The sequence below is a fragment of the Mustela nivalis genome (genome assembly GCF_964662115.1).
Source record: "Mustela nivalis genome assembly, chromosome: 15".
NCBI lineage: Eukaryota > Metazoa > Chordata > Mammalia > Carnivora > Mustelidae > Mustela > Mustela nivalis.
This window is the reverse complement of record NC_139034.1, coordinates 74,615,567-74,632,105: the sequence shown is the minus strand read 5'-3', so window position 1 is coordinate 74,632,105 and position 16,539 is coordinate 74,615,567. Positions and strand designations below refer to the sequence as shown.

General features: G+C 49.7%; 1 protein-coding gene across 4 annotated transcripts in view; it reads left to right on the top strand.

Moving 5' to 3' along the window:
* ABCC4 (ATP binding cassette subfamily C member 4 (PEL blood group)) overlaps positions 1–16,539 on the top strand; it is a 246,336-nt gene that overhangs the window by 77,296 nt on the left and 152,501 nt on the right. For all 4 annotated transcript variants that reach the window (XM_082700685.1, XM_082700688.1, XM_082700687.1 and 1 more), the window contains exons 9-11: positions 8,990–9,091; positions 14,102–14,191; positions 15,349–15,540. In XM_082700685.1, coding sequence (XP_082556811.1) covers positions 8,990–9,091; positions 14,102–14,191; positions 15,349–15,540 — 384 coding nt within the window. The remainder of the gene's footprint in view (positions 1–8,989; positions 9,092–14,101; positions 14,192–15,348; positions 15,541–16,539) is intronic.

Genomic DNA, 16,539 nt, shown 5'->3' with positions numbered 1-16,539 from the left:
AGCACAAATTGGGGGGAAGGGCAGAGGGACAAGCAGGCTGCCTGCCGAGCAGCGAGCCCGACGCGGGGCTCCATCCCAGGACCCTGGGATCATGACCAGAGCCGAAGGCAGACACTTAACGGACGGAGCCACCCAGGCGCCCCAACAAACAACCCTTTCAAGTCATAAATGGATTTAAGCAGAAGGCCTGCTTTGAATTTGGTGTCATCGTGTTGCAGTTAGGTGAAATTTAACTGTCTCGCCATCGAAGCCCGCAGTTGTCCCGGAATGTGGCCTGTATTCCCCTCCCCGTCCCAGGTGGCGTGCACCACAGATAACGAATTTGCTGCTCATCGGCGGGCGGCAGGAGAAACAGCACCGGCCCGGGGCTCGGGGGTGCAGCGGGGAACAGCAGGGTGAGGGAAACGTCTGATGCAGGAGGAAATGCACAAGCAGATCTCATCCCTTGGGCCTCCCGTGACTGGGTGGCGACTGGTGACAGTCTGGGGAGGGGCTGGAAGAGGAGTCCTTTCTGGGCAGAGGAGGAGGGAGCTTGCAGAAGGGCCCCGCTCCTTGGGAAGGGGAATGGCCTCTGCTGCACGTACTTCTTCCTGGGGAAAGGTGGGTTCCTGCCTCTGCAGATGCCGGGCGCGTGGTTTCTGAGAATGCCTGTGGCTCTCCTTTCACTTTCTGCCGGTCTCAGCCCATTTCTGGGAAGGGCTTCCAAATCTGCACTCCCCCCGCCCTCCCCGCCCCATACCCACTACCTCCTTTTCCAAATTAGCTGTCCCTGCATGGCTCAGGGCAAATAGCATACATCACTAAGATGTGGCCCCACACATGGTAGGTGCTCAGTGTTTGTGAAGAGGTCGAACATGGAGATAAATTAGCTCTGTGAGCAGGGCCAGGGCATGAACCTGAGTACCTGGGCTTTACAAATAAATCTGGTTTTCCTGTTCCTCCACAGTGCTGGCTATGTCGCAGTACATCCCTAGTGAAGCTTGATGGCTCTGGGCTTAATTTCCCTTCCTCCCCTCCCCTCCCCTTTTTAAGAACACTTTTGTCATAAAAGCTGAGATCTTCTTCTGATGAAGTTTCCTTCCTATAAAAAAAATATTACCCAGGAGAGAGATCAGTCTTACGGGGTCCATTCTGGTCCCTAAGTTTCCCATTCTTTCTGACAGGGCCTTCCCGCAACTTTTAAGTAGGTATTTCAATAAAACTTATTTATTTTATTAAAGATATTTTTTTAAAAATTATTTATTCGGGACAGGGAGAAGCAGACTCCCCTCTGAGCCTGTTGCAGGACTCGATCTCAGGACCCTGGCATCATGACCTGAGCCCGAAGGCAGATGCTTAACCACCTGAGTCCCCCAGGCGCCCCTCAAGAACGTTTCTTTTATGTAACTTTTGCATCTTGAAAGAGCACGAACACAACTTCGGCCTCGGCGATGTTCTAAGCGTACGTCGAACTTCTCCAGATGCCTGCTGTCAGTGGGCTGTGAGTTTTGCTGTAATTTTGCAGTTGTCGCCCCTGCGGCTGGTGCCTGCTGTGGTCCGGGCCCTCGAGCTCCTTGCCTCCAGACCTCAGTGCTTGGCCTCCCCACTGGATGGGTAAGGAGGGCCTCCTGCAGGAGGTGAGCCAGTGGGCGTGCGGGGAGTTTCCCCAGACCCTGCTTTCTTACCCGTCCGTCCATTGCCTACAGTTGCCTTCCCAGTGCCTTCTGGCATGTGGAGTATTTCCTTCCGTGTGGTTTTCATCAAGTCTCATTCTGAAGAGGCCCCCAGCGGTTCCTGCAGAATCCAGATTGTAAACTCTGCGTTTAAGGCTCTACCGGCTGCACTCTGTGTTTCCCGGTGCCCAACCCTCCACTCTGGTGGTGGCGGTTGGGGGGGTGCTTGTGTCGGTGATAGGCCACATTCATGTGCATGGGGGAGGGGGCCTTCCTCCTCCCCCCCCTGCACTGTTCATTATGCTGATCTCACGCTTCCCTATTTATGTACAGGGCTGGTGCCCCCACTGCTCAGTAGCAGGTCAAGTGGGTGATTCTGTCCCCAGGCCTATACTAAGGCCCTGGACAGCAGACCGTATCTGATCGTTCTTGTGCATAGGTCATGGCCCATGCTGGGCCCATCATGGACGTCAGATAAATACTGCATGGACTGAAGCAGCAGTTATAGGGGAGGACTGGGCCCAGCAGAGGTGTGAGGGGACCCAGGCTGTACTGGAAGCCAGAGAAACGCAGTGAGGAAGCAGACTGGAGTGGGCATTCCTGGGACAGTGGACCTCGGAAGGGGTCTTTAGCTAGAGCACGCATAGATCTGCGTCTCCCCTGTTCTGTGTGTGCACCTGTGGACTTGATGGATCTGAGTGGGACATAGTCCATGTAGACTCCGCTGGCCCAGCTCCTGGGCTGGGCTCTTGGGCCTTGCAGATGGAAACACCAGTCTTACTTGGTCAGTAGCATTAGTTTGGCCATTGTGAAATAAAGGAAGATTAAAACCATGTGACTTTAATTTTTTTTTTTTAAAGATTTATTTATTTATTTATTTGACAGACAGACAGTACAAGTAGGCAGAGAGGCAGGCAGAGAGCGAGAGGGGGAAGCAGGCTCCCTGCTGAGCAGAGAGCCCCATGCGGGGCTTAATCCCAGGACCCTGGGATCATGACCTGAGCTGAAGGTAGCGGCTTTAACCCACTGAGCCACCCAGGCGCCCCAAAACCATGTGGCTTTAGAGTGCTTCTTGAGTCAGAAGGCTGTCTGCAGACAGAATTCCCTCCTTTTTGGAGGTTAGTCTTTTCTTTCTTCTTAAGGTCTTCAACTGATTGAGCGAGGCCCACCCACCACGATGGAGAGTAATTTATTTAAAGTTAGTCTCATCTGTAAAAGTACTTTCACTGTAACATCCAGATGTGTTTGCGCAAATGTCTGGGGACTCTGTCTTAGCCAAGTTGACACAGAAAATTAACTGCCACACCCGCCGGATCTCCCCAGATATGACTCTGGGTTCACTTACTGTGTGTCTGGAAGCCATCTGTTTGTGGAAGTCGTCTCCTCAGTGAACTCTAGACTTCTGAGGAGTGGCTGCGGAGCCGTGTTCGTCTTTGTGCACCTCACGGATGGCTCATGCTCCGAAAATGCGCCACTGTAGGAAGTGTGCAGCTCTGCCACGTCTCTGACATTCTGCGGATATCCAGCAACTGAGTTGTGGTTTTCGTGGAAAGCGGTAACTTTCATTCTCTGATGGATCATGTGGTGCATAAAATAGTGTAGCACGAAAGGGACCTTGCAGAAGGTTTTCAGGGAGTTGGGGCCGTCACGTCACGGCAAGACTAAAGTCAGTTGGGAGGAGAAACTAACACTGGTCTTTGTTTATGCTGGACCTTTTGGGGGCACATTTGGAATTCATCGAGTCACTCCACAGGATAACTGAGCACCTGCCCTAGGCCTGGGGCTGTGCCAGCTGCATGTATTCGGTGATAGTGCGCAGAGGTCCTTCCTGCTTGGTACTTATGTATCATTAAGTGGAGGCTCATAGGTACGCAAACGATGACCCTCACTGTTCACGTGTGCTTTGTGTCATCCGTCTTTGAAAGGGAAAGTCGGAGGTTCTCTGCAGACAGGCTGCTGTAATTTTGGAGGTAAGCCTCCTGGGAAGGCTGAAGGAGAGACCTGGAGAGTGACCTGTGTTGGAGGTTTGCAGGGGGTGGGAGAGGGGCAAGGGTTAGGGGTAGGTAGGAGGCTGAAAGTTTACATTTTTGGGGTTTGGTGGTTAGGTGGCAAGAGCTCCTAAAGAGGGCTTGGCACACCAGAAAGGAGATCCGCGTGTCTGAGGAAGCAGAAGTGTCAGAGGCTGCAGAATAGAGCGCTGGTGGCCCGAGCCGGGGCAACGGCAGCCTCCAGGCAACATGAAGCTCACTTCGGCTGTAGCCTGGGGACTAGAGCAGAGGACGTGGGGGTGGGGACCCAGGGCAGAGCCGGAAGGTGCTTCGAGAAGCTAATGCAGTCCAGGAGGGAATGACGTGGTTTGGGTTGGGCTGCTGTAGACAGGGCCTGATGGGAGAGCCCTCCAGGAGCATGTCTTGACTTTGGGTACCTGACAGAGGTAACAGAATGAATCGATCCGGTGTTCACTCTTCTTCCTGTCACTTAGATGTGTTAATGTGCAGGGAGAGGTAACCATGGCAGCAGGAGAGGAAGCAAAGTTATGCTGAGTCCGTTCAGGGGGTGGGGGGGGTGAGGGTGGGGGTGGTGGGGTGGTGTGTGTCAGGACTGGGCGAGGTCTGGCTCGTGGGGTCAGAAGCTTGAGGGGCACACGGGAGCTCTGACTCTGTCTCTAACAGCCTGGACTCGGTGGGCTGGGTGGGCCCCCCAGCACGGTTCCCGGGACGGTCGCATTTGGCAGTTGCAGGAACTAAATCCAGCAGACCTTCGCCCCTTGAAGCTGGCGCTATGGTCCACAGCCCTGGGGCAAGGCCTCAGGTGGGCTGTAGAGTGCACTGTCATCTTTTCTACCCAGACTTTTCCATTTCCTTTTTCCCACGTACTGAAAATGAGGGATTTATTAAGAGGTTAGAGGCCCAAGAAGTTCCTTCTATTTTTCTCTTACTGACATTGAACGGGTCCAATAGGATTATAAAAGATCTTGTCTTCACTTCAAAGCACTGGGAGTCTCGATGACGTCTACATCCAGTAAAGTGTGTCTCGGAGGTGATATTGTTCATAAAGCTGCTTAGGCTTTCTGCCCACCAGCCACTCCGAAGTCAATCTTTCTGGCTTGAGTTCTGACGTCTGACACTTTCCCGCATGACCTGTTCCGGGTATGGGCTTCATGGCTGTTAATGGCAATTTAAAGTCAGCGTTCTCATCAGCCTGAGTCCTGGAGAAAAATCCGCCCAGTGCTGCTGGCCCCTGTACAAGGCGTTCATGTGTTGAATGGAGAGTCTTGTTTAACTGCTGGGAAACTGTGACTTCTTTCTCCACTCAGACCTATTATTTCTGGACAAATGCTCAATAGATTTACTTTCTCAGTATGTGCGTAGTTTTTCTTCTCTTGGAGGTGGGAGAGGGATTGCTATTCTAATATGCATCTGCTGAATATTGAATTTTATACCTTGGTAATATGCTTATGCTATAAAATTGGAATTCTCTTCTGTCTCGACAAGATTTATAATATCTGTAACCTTCTGCTTGTTGCCTTGTTAACTCATGCTGTGTAAGACCGCAGCAATGTAGTTAGCGGTTAGACTTACTGGAACTGGTCACATGGTCTGTTTGTACCTTAGGGGCTGTCTATTGATGTGCGGACCCTTTGCGAGGCTCAGTATTAATGTTGGAGCTGGGGCTCTTTGTAAGTGCATGAATGGTATCGTCTTCTGCGTCGCCATGACTTGATATCCCCTTTGGGCACTCAGAAGTAAGATGGGCAGTGCCAGCTGGGGCCATTGTGAGCCTGAGATGGGCTGAGAAGGCTGGGCTGGTTTAGTACTTGAGGGTATCAAGGTCGAGGCCACTCGGGGAGTGCTGACTTAGGTGCTCATGGGTCGCTGAAGGGTTTTAAGCCTGGTGGGCCTCCTCAGTGTTTCAGTGGGATCAGTGGGGGATGGGGTTTGGGGTAAGTTTGGCGCAGTTGGGGCTGCTGGGGAAGGAACTGGGAGGTATGGGGGGTAGCCAAAAACTGTGTCAGTATCGTAGATAATTGCTGGTGAGATTCCAAAGTAACATTGTTTCAAGAGGAATGAAGAATTGGGAGGGAGCGGAATTGTGGCACAACAGGTGAGCGTCGCTCCCTGGTTGACGTGGGGAAAGAGAGTTTGGGTCAGGCTGGTTTTCAAGCCTGCAAGGGGGAGCCTTCATCCATCACCTGTCTGTTCCGCTGCCCTGCTCAGCACAGGCGTGGGGCAGGTCGCCAGGTTCCCAGCGAGCCGGGACCCCGGACGAGTGGGGACTGGGCAAGCAGACCCTGCCTCCTGCTGGCCGGTTCTTTGAGAAATGTGCGGAAGCGTGTTTTCCTGCACCGAAGAGACTTGCCATGGTCAGCTTTACTGGTTCTTGCCAAGTAGAATGTGGTACCCGATATGTAGCTTTGTGACTGGTAAATAAGATTTTAATGACTGCAAGCATGTTGACAGTTTTTGGAGGAGCAGGTGACTTATGTGCTATTTCCCTAAAATGGTTTCACGGGCTTACCTCAGCTGCTTCTCACGTTGGTTAGGGTTAGGTTTGCCCCGTGGGTCCTAGAGTACTCTTGTATAAGCTGCGTACACAGAGTATGTGATTTTTCTCTTTTGCACAAATCTTCCTAAGGTTGTGCGTCGGTTTCCTAGGGGTCCTGGGACAAGGTTTCTGGAAACTGGGTGCATCAGAGCAACAGAAACTTGTGGTTTCACGGTTCTGGAGGCCAGAAGCCTGAAATCCAGCTGTCCTCAGGGTCACCATCCCTCTGAAACCTACAAGGGAGAAGCCTTCCTCGTGTTCTCCGGCTTCCGGTGGTTGTGGGCAGACCTTGACCTTCCTCCGCTTACTGGCCCGTCACTCTGATCTCTGTCTTCATCAGGCAGCTGATGCTTTCTGCCTGTGTGTCTCTGCATCTTCTTCTTTAAGATTTTATTTATTTATTTACTTATTTTTAAAAATTTATTTATTTGACAGAGAGAGTGATCACAAGTAGGCAGAGAGGCAGGCAGAGAGAAAAGGGGAAGCAGACTCCCTGCTGAGCAGAGAGCCCGATGTGGGGCTTGATCCCAGGACCCTGAGATCATGACCCGAGCCACAGAGAGAGGCTTTAACCCACTGAGCCATGCAGGCGCCCCTTCAAGATTTTATTTTTAAGTAATCTCTGTACCCAACGTGGGGCTCAGCATCACAGCCCCAAGATCAAGAGCTGCACACTCTACTGACTGAGCCCGCCGGGTGCCCTCTTTGTCTTCTAAGGACACCAGTCACACTGCATTTAGAACTCTAAAGTTCTGCTCTGCCACTACCGCACCTTAGTCACATCTGCAATGACCCCATTTCTAAATAAAGTCAAAATTTGAGGTAATTGGGTTTATAACTTCACCACATCTTTTCGGGGAGGACAGAGTTCACCCTCTAAGAAGTTCCGTGGCTGGCATTTTATTCTGTGGTGTCAGAGATCCAGATGCTTTCTTTTATTATTATTATTATTTATTTTTTTTTAAAGATTTTTATTTATTTATTAGAGAGAGCGCGCGCACAAGTAGGCAGAGAGGCAGGCAGTGGGAGAGGGAGAAGCAGGCTTCCCTCTGAGCAGGAAGCCTATCACGGGGCTCGATTCCAGGACCCTGGGATCATGACCTGAGCCGAGGGCAGACGCTTAACCGACTGAGCCACCCAGGCGCCCCTGCAGATGCTGACTTTTTTATTATTTCACTCTGTGGGGCTTTGACTAAGCTGGCAACTTCCAAGCCACTGGGCAGAAAAAGGGTTCTCAGACATAGTCACTTTCCACTGGTCTGTACTGAGTCACGTGGCTACACACTGCTCCCTGGGAGGCTGGGAAGGAGGGTCCCTTTTCCAGGCTGCCATGTGCCAGCTGAAAACTAGGGCTTTGTTTCTATAGGAGCACGGGTGCAGCCTTGATTTGGGGGTAGGGGTGATTTGGTTGTTTATCCCGTTTCTGTGCCAATGCACTCTTCTTGAATTTTGTCTAGCTTTTGCAGAACAAGGAGTTTTCCTATATGTGATTATGTTACATTTGTAACAGTTAGCAGTGCTTCATTTAAAGATTTTATTTAGTTATTTGACAGATCACAATAGGCAGAGAGGCAGGCAGAGAGAGAGGAAGGGAAGCAGGCTCCCTGCTGAGCAGAGAGCCCTGCAGGGCTGGATCCCAGAACCCTGGGATCAGGACCTGAACCGAAGGCAAAGGCTTTAACCCACTGAGCCACCCAGGTGCCCCTGCCCCCGCCCCGCCCAGGGCTTCATTTAATTCAGTCCGATTGCAGCCTTGAGCTGCTAACTTGTGGGGAAACGGGAAGGGAGTGGAAGACGTGGCTGTTTCTGCTGTCCAGGGTATTTACTAAGGAGAAGAGTTGAGGGATAATGAGAAATGCTTATAAAATGTTTTTTTTATAAGAGATAGAAACTTGTCAGGAGCTTTTCTTTCTTTCTCTCTCTCTTTTTTTTTTTTTAAAAGAATGATGATGGGGGCAGGGCACCTGGGTGGCTCAGTGGGTTAAGCGTTTGCCTTCGGCTCAGGTCATCATCTTGGGGTCCTGGGATTGAGCCCCAAATCAGGCTCCCTGCTCAATGGGGAGTCTACTTCTTCCTCTTCCTCCCTGCTCCCTGCACATCCATACATGCTCTCTGTCTCAAATTAAAAAAATAAAAATAAAAAAGAATGATGACAAAGGATAGTTAATGACAGGTGATACACTGATTGGACACGTACAGGGAGAGCATGAACCTAAGTGCCCAGGGAAAGGTCACCGCAAATAAATGGGCAGAGCCCCGTTTTTCATCCGGAGTCTCTGCCACTGGTCTCGTGTTCCCAGCCTGTCCTTTGGGGCCAACCCGATTCCTGAAGGTGGTTGGGGAGTCGGGGGGGGGTGCGATGCTGGCCTTCATCTTCGTGTTTCCGGCCTCTGGCGTGGTGCTTGGCACATGGTGGGATTAGGTCAATATTTATGGAATTATTTTCTACCAACTCCCCTGTTTATTGTTGGTAACACAGAAGTAAAACGCAAATGTCCAGGTTCGAAATGTGTTCACTGTTTGGAGCTGTATCTTCTTTTCAGGGAAGGTTCAGGACCCTTGTCGGGAGGGTTACGAAGATAACTTTGTGAACTCTTTATTTCTGTCTAGGCGTTCTATTATACAATCACCTGATGTATACTGTGTCGTGATTGCTGCCAAGCCTTCAGATGCAGTTGGTGAAGGGGTAGACGGGCTGTGTAAAATGCTCCACGGCACGTTCCCAGGGAAGCGATTACTCTCGTGTGTGTCTCATTCCCGCAGCTCAACCCACCTTTTTCCTTCTTCTGCAGAACTTTCTGTTGCTTGACGAGATCTCACAGCGCACCCCACAGCTGCCATCGGATGGTAAAACCATAGTGCACGTGCAGGACGTCACTGCCTTTTGGGATAAGGTACGTATCACCCCTCATGAGATCACAGCTGCTGTAGGATGACTGGTCACGTGGATGTGACTTTTGAGATTTTTCTCCCACCGTATAAAATGTGACTGGCTGCATTTGCTTGAAAGTGGGTTATAAAAATGCTTAAAATCAGGAGTAAGGTTTGCAACTGATAAAGTATAAAATCAGTTAAAGGCATTTGATGTGTTGTTCCCTATCTTTAAGAGAACTTTCCACGTATTACCACATTTTTTCGGAATGAGTACGTAAGTTGGTGATGTTAGGATTTACAGGATTGAACCAGAAGAATGATACAGTACACGTAGATTAACTAAGATACATACTCTTATGGAGGAGAGACTTTGGGGGAATCAATGTATGTTTTTTATATTGACGTCATTGCTGTGGGGTAAGGTGATAGCTCCCTGTGCTCAGCTTCTGGAAGTTTGCTTTGGTAGCAGCCAAGGTCAGGGAGGAGGCAACCGGTGGGACTAGTCAATGCTGATGATTTCCAGCTTAAGGGTTTTGCTCTGTGGCAAGCTGACAGATAGAATAAGTGAGGTCATGAGGGTTTTCTGACACTTGGCTTTTTTATGGCATTTAGGCAAATGAGAAAAACAGGAGAGACTGTGCTCGCTCTCTCAGCCTTGCAGGCCCCGTGCAGCCTCCCTTGTCCACCGCTGAACCGCTTTCCTGGCCTGCTTCTGTGGTCTTCTATGTGCATTCTCCCGTCAGAGTCTGGGTTAGTCAGGAAAACAGAGCTCATACCATGAGAAAGGGAGTTCATCACCGAAGCAGAGAAAGAACAAAGGAGCGAAGAGGGCAAAGGGTGGTGTGTGAGGCAGCCCAGAGATGAGCGAAGGCGGGAGGGATGCCGGGAGGAGGTGGCCTCTGCCAGAGGGTCACCCATCTGAAGCAGAGCTCAGGAGCCTGGCAGCCAGCAGGAGTGGGGACCTTGGTGGGAGGGCCTGCTCTGAGGGCCCCGCAGAGGGGACACGGCAGGTGGGGGACTGTGGGTGCCAGCCTCCTGTGTCTCCAAATGCAGAGGGCCACGTCAGGCATGGTCGCACGTGGACATTCACACCAGGTATTACCTCACCGGACTGTTTTTTCATTGGTGTGGCAGATTCCCTCCTCCCGGAGAGTTCTCCTCGTGATACACCGTGAGCGCTTCTAGAAAGCACCGCTGAAGTTTCTGTCTGCGAATGCCCCTGAGTTAGAAAGCACTGAGGTCGTGACCACCTCCCGGGGGAGGTGACTCATCACCAAACTGCTTCGGTGCCAAACCCTGCAGCCCTGTTAAGTGAGCAGTTCTGTTCGCTTCTCTAGTACTTACGAATGTGTTCTTGACTTTTTTCCTGTGGCTTGTCTTGTAGCAGTGGACACCCCATTCTGGTGTCTTGGCTGCATCCGTGTAAGGATCGTGCCTCACGCTGGGAGTGATGAGGGCCTGTATGATTAGGTCACAGAGGCGGAAGCCTTGGCTAGGGGAGGGCACAGACTTTGGGGGTTTGGGAGGGAAGCTGAGGCCAAATGCGGCGCTTGCTGGGCTGGGCGGCAGAAGGGCGTGGACGTTCTGAGCAGCTGTGCCAGACAGCCGGGCGGGTAACTGGGCAAAGGTCTCACCCACGGGGGTTCATTCATGAAACGAATGCACTTGGTTTCAGTCTGTCAGCCTTGAAGTGCATGGTCCGGTGGGAGCCTCCACGCTGCCACGGGGTAGGGGTGATTCATCTGTGTGGCTCAGGGCTGCCTCCCCAGGGCCCAGCAGGTGACTGGCACCGTGAGGGGGCATCGCATAGTGATGCCAGAGTGGCCCTCAACTGGCAGATGCTGCCCCCTGCTGGTCACGCTTGAGCAGCGCCTGATCTTGAAGTCCCCACCAGGGAAGTGAATCTTGTCCAGCCCCACCAGAAATTCTGGGGTGCGGGGTGCAGGAAGCCTGTGTGAGCAGGAAGCCGGTGTGGGCATGTGACGGCTGGTTTGTAGTCGTAACTGGAGTCAAATGTAGCAAAATTGGAACGGGTTAGTTATGAGACATGAGGAAAGGAGTGGAGAAGCTTAAAACAAACGTTTCTACGTACGGACATCCAGCTTCTTAATCGTTTTAGAATTCTTATAAACTCTGAGGCTGGTTTTCCTTTGGCGATGGAGTGTAATTATCACTGTTTTAGTCCGTACCCATTTTGTAATCCGTTCAGTTCTTTCCAGAGAAGTTTTTTTTTTTCATTTTGAAAATGATCCAGACCTTTCACTTCTGCTGTGCTTTTAGTCTCTGGGGCATTTTCGTAACTGCTTGTAGCCACCCAGGAAGGGGGGAGGGGTCCTGAAGGTCAGGCCTGGAACGTGTCTGTGAGAAGGTGAGTTCCGCTGCCCAATCTCCACTGCTTTCGCTTCTCCGTGGTTTGGATTCTTCCTACCCCCGTCCTGGGTGGTTGTACTTGCTGGGATTGTTCTGAAGAGCAGCTTCTGCCCTTTGTTTTTGAAGAATCCTTTTCTAGAATGCCGGGGGGGGGGTGGGGGTGGGGGTTGGCGCTACCTCAGATCAGCTCTCGGTCAGTTTCCTGTGATAAGGGAGGCCGTTTCCTCACCTGTGTCTGCAGAACACTAGCCCTTTTACTAGCGGCCTTCCGAAAGGGCTTGGGATCTCCTGATCCGTGCACTAGATCCCCAGCCATGGGGCTGTGCCTAGTCAGGACCCACAGAAGGATCTCACGGGGAGGCAGGTGGGGATCATAACAGGGCGAGCAAAACCCAAGTCAGGATTATCCCCAAATAGTAGCTCCTCTTTAAATTTCACCTTAAGCAGTGCCTGTTGATCTTCTTCTGGGTTTGGACAGACATTCTCGTAGTTGGCGACTACTACTGAGGTCTGTAGTCTCAATTTGAACTGTCCTTCTTCGTACCCTTGACCTTTTGCTTCAAAGATAGATCATTCCAAGTATTGCTTGAAAAGGAAACCTCCTCATTTCAGTTTTTACCATGCTCTGCTAAACTCCCTTATTCAATACACCCTTCACTCAGCAAGTGATTTTCTGATATTTGGAAGTTCTCTATGGAAGCGAATCTAATTTGACCCCTTAACAGATTGAATGCAGAACTGTAAAACTGAACTTTTTTCTTTTCTTTTTTTTTTTTTTTTTAGCATGGGCACTTAGAATTTTCTTAACCCAATGTCTCTTTAACTTAGATTTTTTTTAAAAAAGATTTTTATTTATTTGAGAGAGAGGGAGAAGCAGGCTCCCCGCTGAGGAGGGAGGCTGATGTGGGGCTCGATCCCAGGACCTTGACATCATGACGTGAGCTGAAACCTGACACTTCACTGACTAAGCCACACAGGCGCCTCTTTATCTTAGAATGTATAGAATGTTCAGGAATACAACTTCTGATTAGCATGATCTTTGCTTTATCCTTTTTCCTTGTGTTGGGTTCTGTGCTGTCGTGCACACCTCCTCGTGTCCTTAACAGGAGAAGTGCTTTGCTGTCCCTGTTTAGGACAGGTAATAAAGACATGCTACCTTTAGAAAACTTGGACTTTATCACTGTGGCCCACAATTCCATTCTCATTTAGGCGTTGTTTTTGTTGGTGTTAAATTTGAGCTGTGATTATGACCTTGGCCATCGTTGACAGGAGTCTTTTTGCCCAGAGTGACCTTATAATGTAAAGTACCTTCTTGGCTTCTGTGAGCATTACTGAGATTCCTTCCTTATCAAAGGAGGTTATTGGAGCTTTTAAATTACTTACCAGGCAAGGGCCCCCTGCGTGCCATGTACTTATGCTGCCACCTTGTGGGGGCTAATGGAATAGAAGATTAAAACCAAGGGTCATAATGTAAAATTTTAAAAACCGCCTATACTAAATATGCATCAAAACCACCATGAGATACTACCTCACGCTGGTCAGAATGGCTCAAATTAACAATTCAGGAAACAACAGATGTTGGTGAGGATGGGGGGAAAGGGGAACCTTCTCCCACTGCCGTTGGGAATGCAAGCTGGTGTAGCCACTTTGGAAAGCAGTGTGGGTTCCTCAAGAAGTTAAAAATAGAGCTGTCTTATAACTCAGCAATTGCACTAGTAGGTGCTTATCTAAAGGATACAAACACAGTGCTTCAAAGGGACACGTGCACCCCAGTGCAACGTCCACAGTAGCCAAACTATGGAAAGAGCCCAGATGTCCATCGACAGATGAACGGATAAAGAAGATGTGAGCTATCTACACACACATACTTATACACACACAACACACGCACACAATGGGATATTATTAGCCATCAAAAAGACTGAAACCTCGCCATTTGCAACAACGTAGATGGAGCTAGAGAGAGGGTATTATGCTAAGCAAAATAAGTCAGAGAAAGACAATTATGTGACTTCACTCATGTGGAATTTAAGTAACAAAACAGATGAACATAGGGGAAGGAAAGAAAAAAAGATAAAAGATACAAACAGGGAAGCAAAGCACAAGACACTCCTAACTACAGGGAACTCAGGGCTGCTGGCGGGGAGGTGGTGGGGGGTGGGGCAACTGGGTGATGCATCGGCATTAAGGAGAGCACGTGACGAGACGAGCACTGGGTGTGACATACAGCTGGTGAAGCACTGATCTCTTCCTCTGACACTAATAATATACTGTACGTATACGAAATTGAATTTAAATAAAATATTAAAATTGTGACCCCAAACCCCCTCCTCTACTGAATGTTCTGTTAATTATTTTCTTTTCATGTTACCATGTACCAAGAAATTTTCATGTCGCGGAAATACCTACCATTTAAATTCTGTGGGTGTTGAGAACGGGGTTCATACCCAAATCTGATAAGAGAACAGGTCTTCAAAAGGCAGCTAAACCCCAGAGAAAGAGTTGAGTGAAAAGGACTCCCGGGACACAGAATCTTCAGATAGGAAAGATAGAGATGTGGGTTATGTTCACGTATGAGTGGCTGTGATTTTATTTTCTTCTTGAGGTAATTTGTGTTACTTTATTGAAATGAGCATCTTTTCTTAAACTTCATTCCGTAGACATCAGAAACGCCAACCCTACAAGACCTTTCCTTTACTGTGAGGCCGGGGGAATTGTTAGCAGTGATCGGACCTGTGGGAGCAGGAAAGGTAAGTCATAATGCCTTGTGACAGCTCACTGCCACGCCACATCCCATATTAAATTCTTGAGGTTGGGCTTTGTATCACACAGTTTTGAATTGGGTCTATCTAGAATGTGTTTCTCAAAAGGGGTTCCATGGAGCCTCAGCTTTGCAAGAAGGTTACACAGCCAAATCAAGCTGCTCAGTGTGTGTTGAGTTTTTCCTGGTGCATGAAGTCACATAGTTTGGAAATGCTTGTCTGGAAGTTGGATATCTCAGTGAAGCAGATTCTTGATGTGACTGCTATTTGAGATAGAACAGCCAAGAAAATGGGACTTACTTTTGTCAGAGCAGGGCCTGTAGGAAACCTAGAGTTGTAAAGGCCCTTCTGGAAAGCTTTAAACATTTCCTTAGATGACTCCCCCTCGTCACATCACTGCACAGGTGGTAATTGTATTGCCGTATGCATGGCGCTGTGCTGGGAGCAAAAGATACACATGTAAGACGGCTCAGACTCATTTGCCCTCTAGAAGCAATCAGATCCTGGGGCAAGACAGATGCGCCAAAGGATTTTTTCAGTTCAGCGTTCGGATCATTCTGATAGTAGTAGCCACAGACATACCATGTCCACGTGTTGTGAAAGACTTAAAGGAAGTGTGCATGCCGCACTTAGCCTCATGCATCGGAAACAAAAATAGGGGAAGTTAAGTGTAGAATATATGAATGACAGGATAATTATTTCAGATGGATTTTCTCTCTGCCAGCCTGACTCACTTCAGAGTTTCTGCTGCGTGGGATAGAGGGTTTACACATAGCCTTCCAGGAACAAGTGTCTTTTCAAGTAAAGGAGGCCTGGGTGCAGGGCCCCCTCCGTGCTTACCAAGCCCGGATCGGACTTACGCAGTGCAGAGCACACCAGCCTTCTCTTAGAATGGCCAGCGTTCTCAGTCCTCGAGTAGCCCCTTTCATCTGGGGGAGATGTCCCTGGGCAGAGCAGGCTGATACTCACTTCTGTGGGCTTTGAAATTTTTGATTGCACCTTCCAGGGCTGTCCTGTATTGTATTGAAAGGGAAGGAGCTCTGAGGGGTCTCAAAGGCCCGGGGCCGGGCCGGGCTGAGGATGGCGGCGGCCAGCTCTGTGCCGGGTGCTGCTGCTGACAGGGACTCGTTTGCCGTCTGTTTCAGTCGTCGCTGTTGAGCACCGTCCTCGGCGAGCTGCCCCGGAGCCGGGGGCTGGTCAGCGTGCATGGAAGGATCGCCTACGTTTCTCAGCAGCCCTGGGTGTTTTCGGGAACTGTGAGGAGTAACATTTTATTTGGGAAGAAATATGAGAAGGAACGATACGAGAAAGTGATAAAGGCCTGCGCTTTGAGAAAGGTAAGGACTCTGCGGTTACCTGTCACTGGAGTGTCAAAGAGTAATAGTGTTGGTTTAAACGACAGGGCTTAGTTCCTTTTTTATGTTTGACGTCTGGACGTCATTTAACTCTTCAAGCTGGTCTTGTGGGCAAATGCCCTGTATTCCTCTGCACGTGTATACTCCTGTTTTAATCCTGATGTGATGACGACATTCACTGGGTGCTTTTTTTGGTTGTGTGAAGTTTTATTCCCCCTTTTTTTTTTTTTTTTAAGATTTTATTTATTTATTTGACAGAGATCACAAGTAGGCAGAGAGGCAGGCAGAGAGAGGGGGAAGCAGGCTCCCTGCTGAGCAGAGAGCCTGATGCGGGACTCGATCCCAGGACCCTGGGATCCTGACCCTAGCAGAAGGCAGAGGCTCAACTCAATGAGCCACCCAGACGCCCCTTTATTCCCTTTTCAAAAAAAAAAAGTCTTTATTTATTTAGAGAGTGTGAGTGAGGGGAGGGGTAGAGGAAGAGGGAGAATCTCAAGCAGACCCCACGCTGAGCGCAGAGCCCGACGTGAGGCTTGATCCTGTGACCCTGAGATCATGTCCTGAGCCGAAATCAAGAGCCGGCTTCTTAACCGATGGAGACATGCAGGTGCCCGAGTTTTACTCACTTTCAACTTTTTAAAGGGACATTTAAAAAAAATTTGCAAAGGCAGAGTCGTGTAACGACCCGTTGTGTACCCATCCCCCAGCTTCAGCCATGCTCTGCTGGGGGTGGGGGGTGTCTGTCCGCCCTGGCGCCCCTGCTCTCTGGCCAGCCCCACCCACACCCCAAATTCTGATGCAGAACCTAGACCTCATCTAGTTCATGTGCACATAGTTCCTTTGTTCTCTAAATGGTAAGAACGCCTTTGAAAAGAAACCATGTTACCGTCCTTGAAAAATGGCCCCGATTCCGTAATACTGTCCGCGTTCTGGTCAAGTTTCCATTTCGCTAATTACCTCGCGAGGGAATCTTGTCCACTG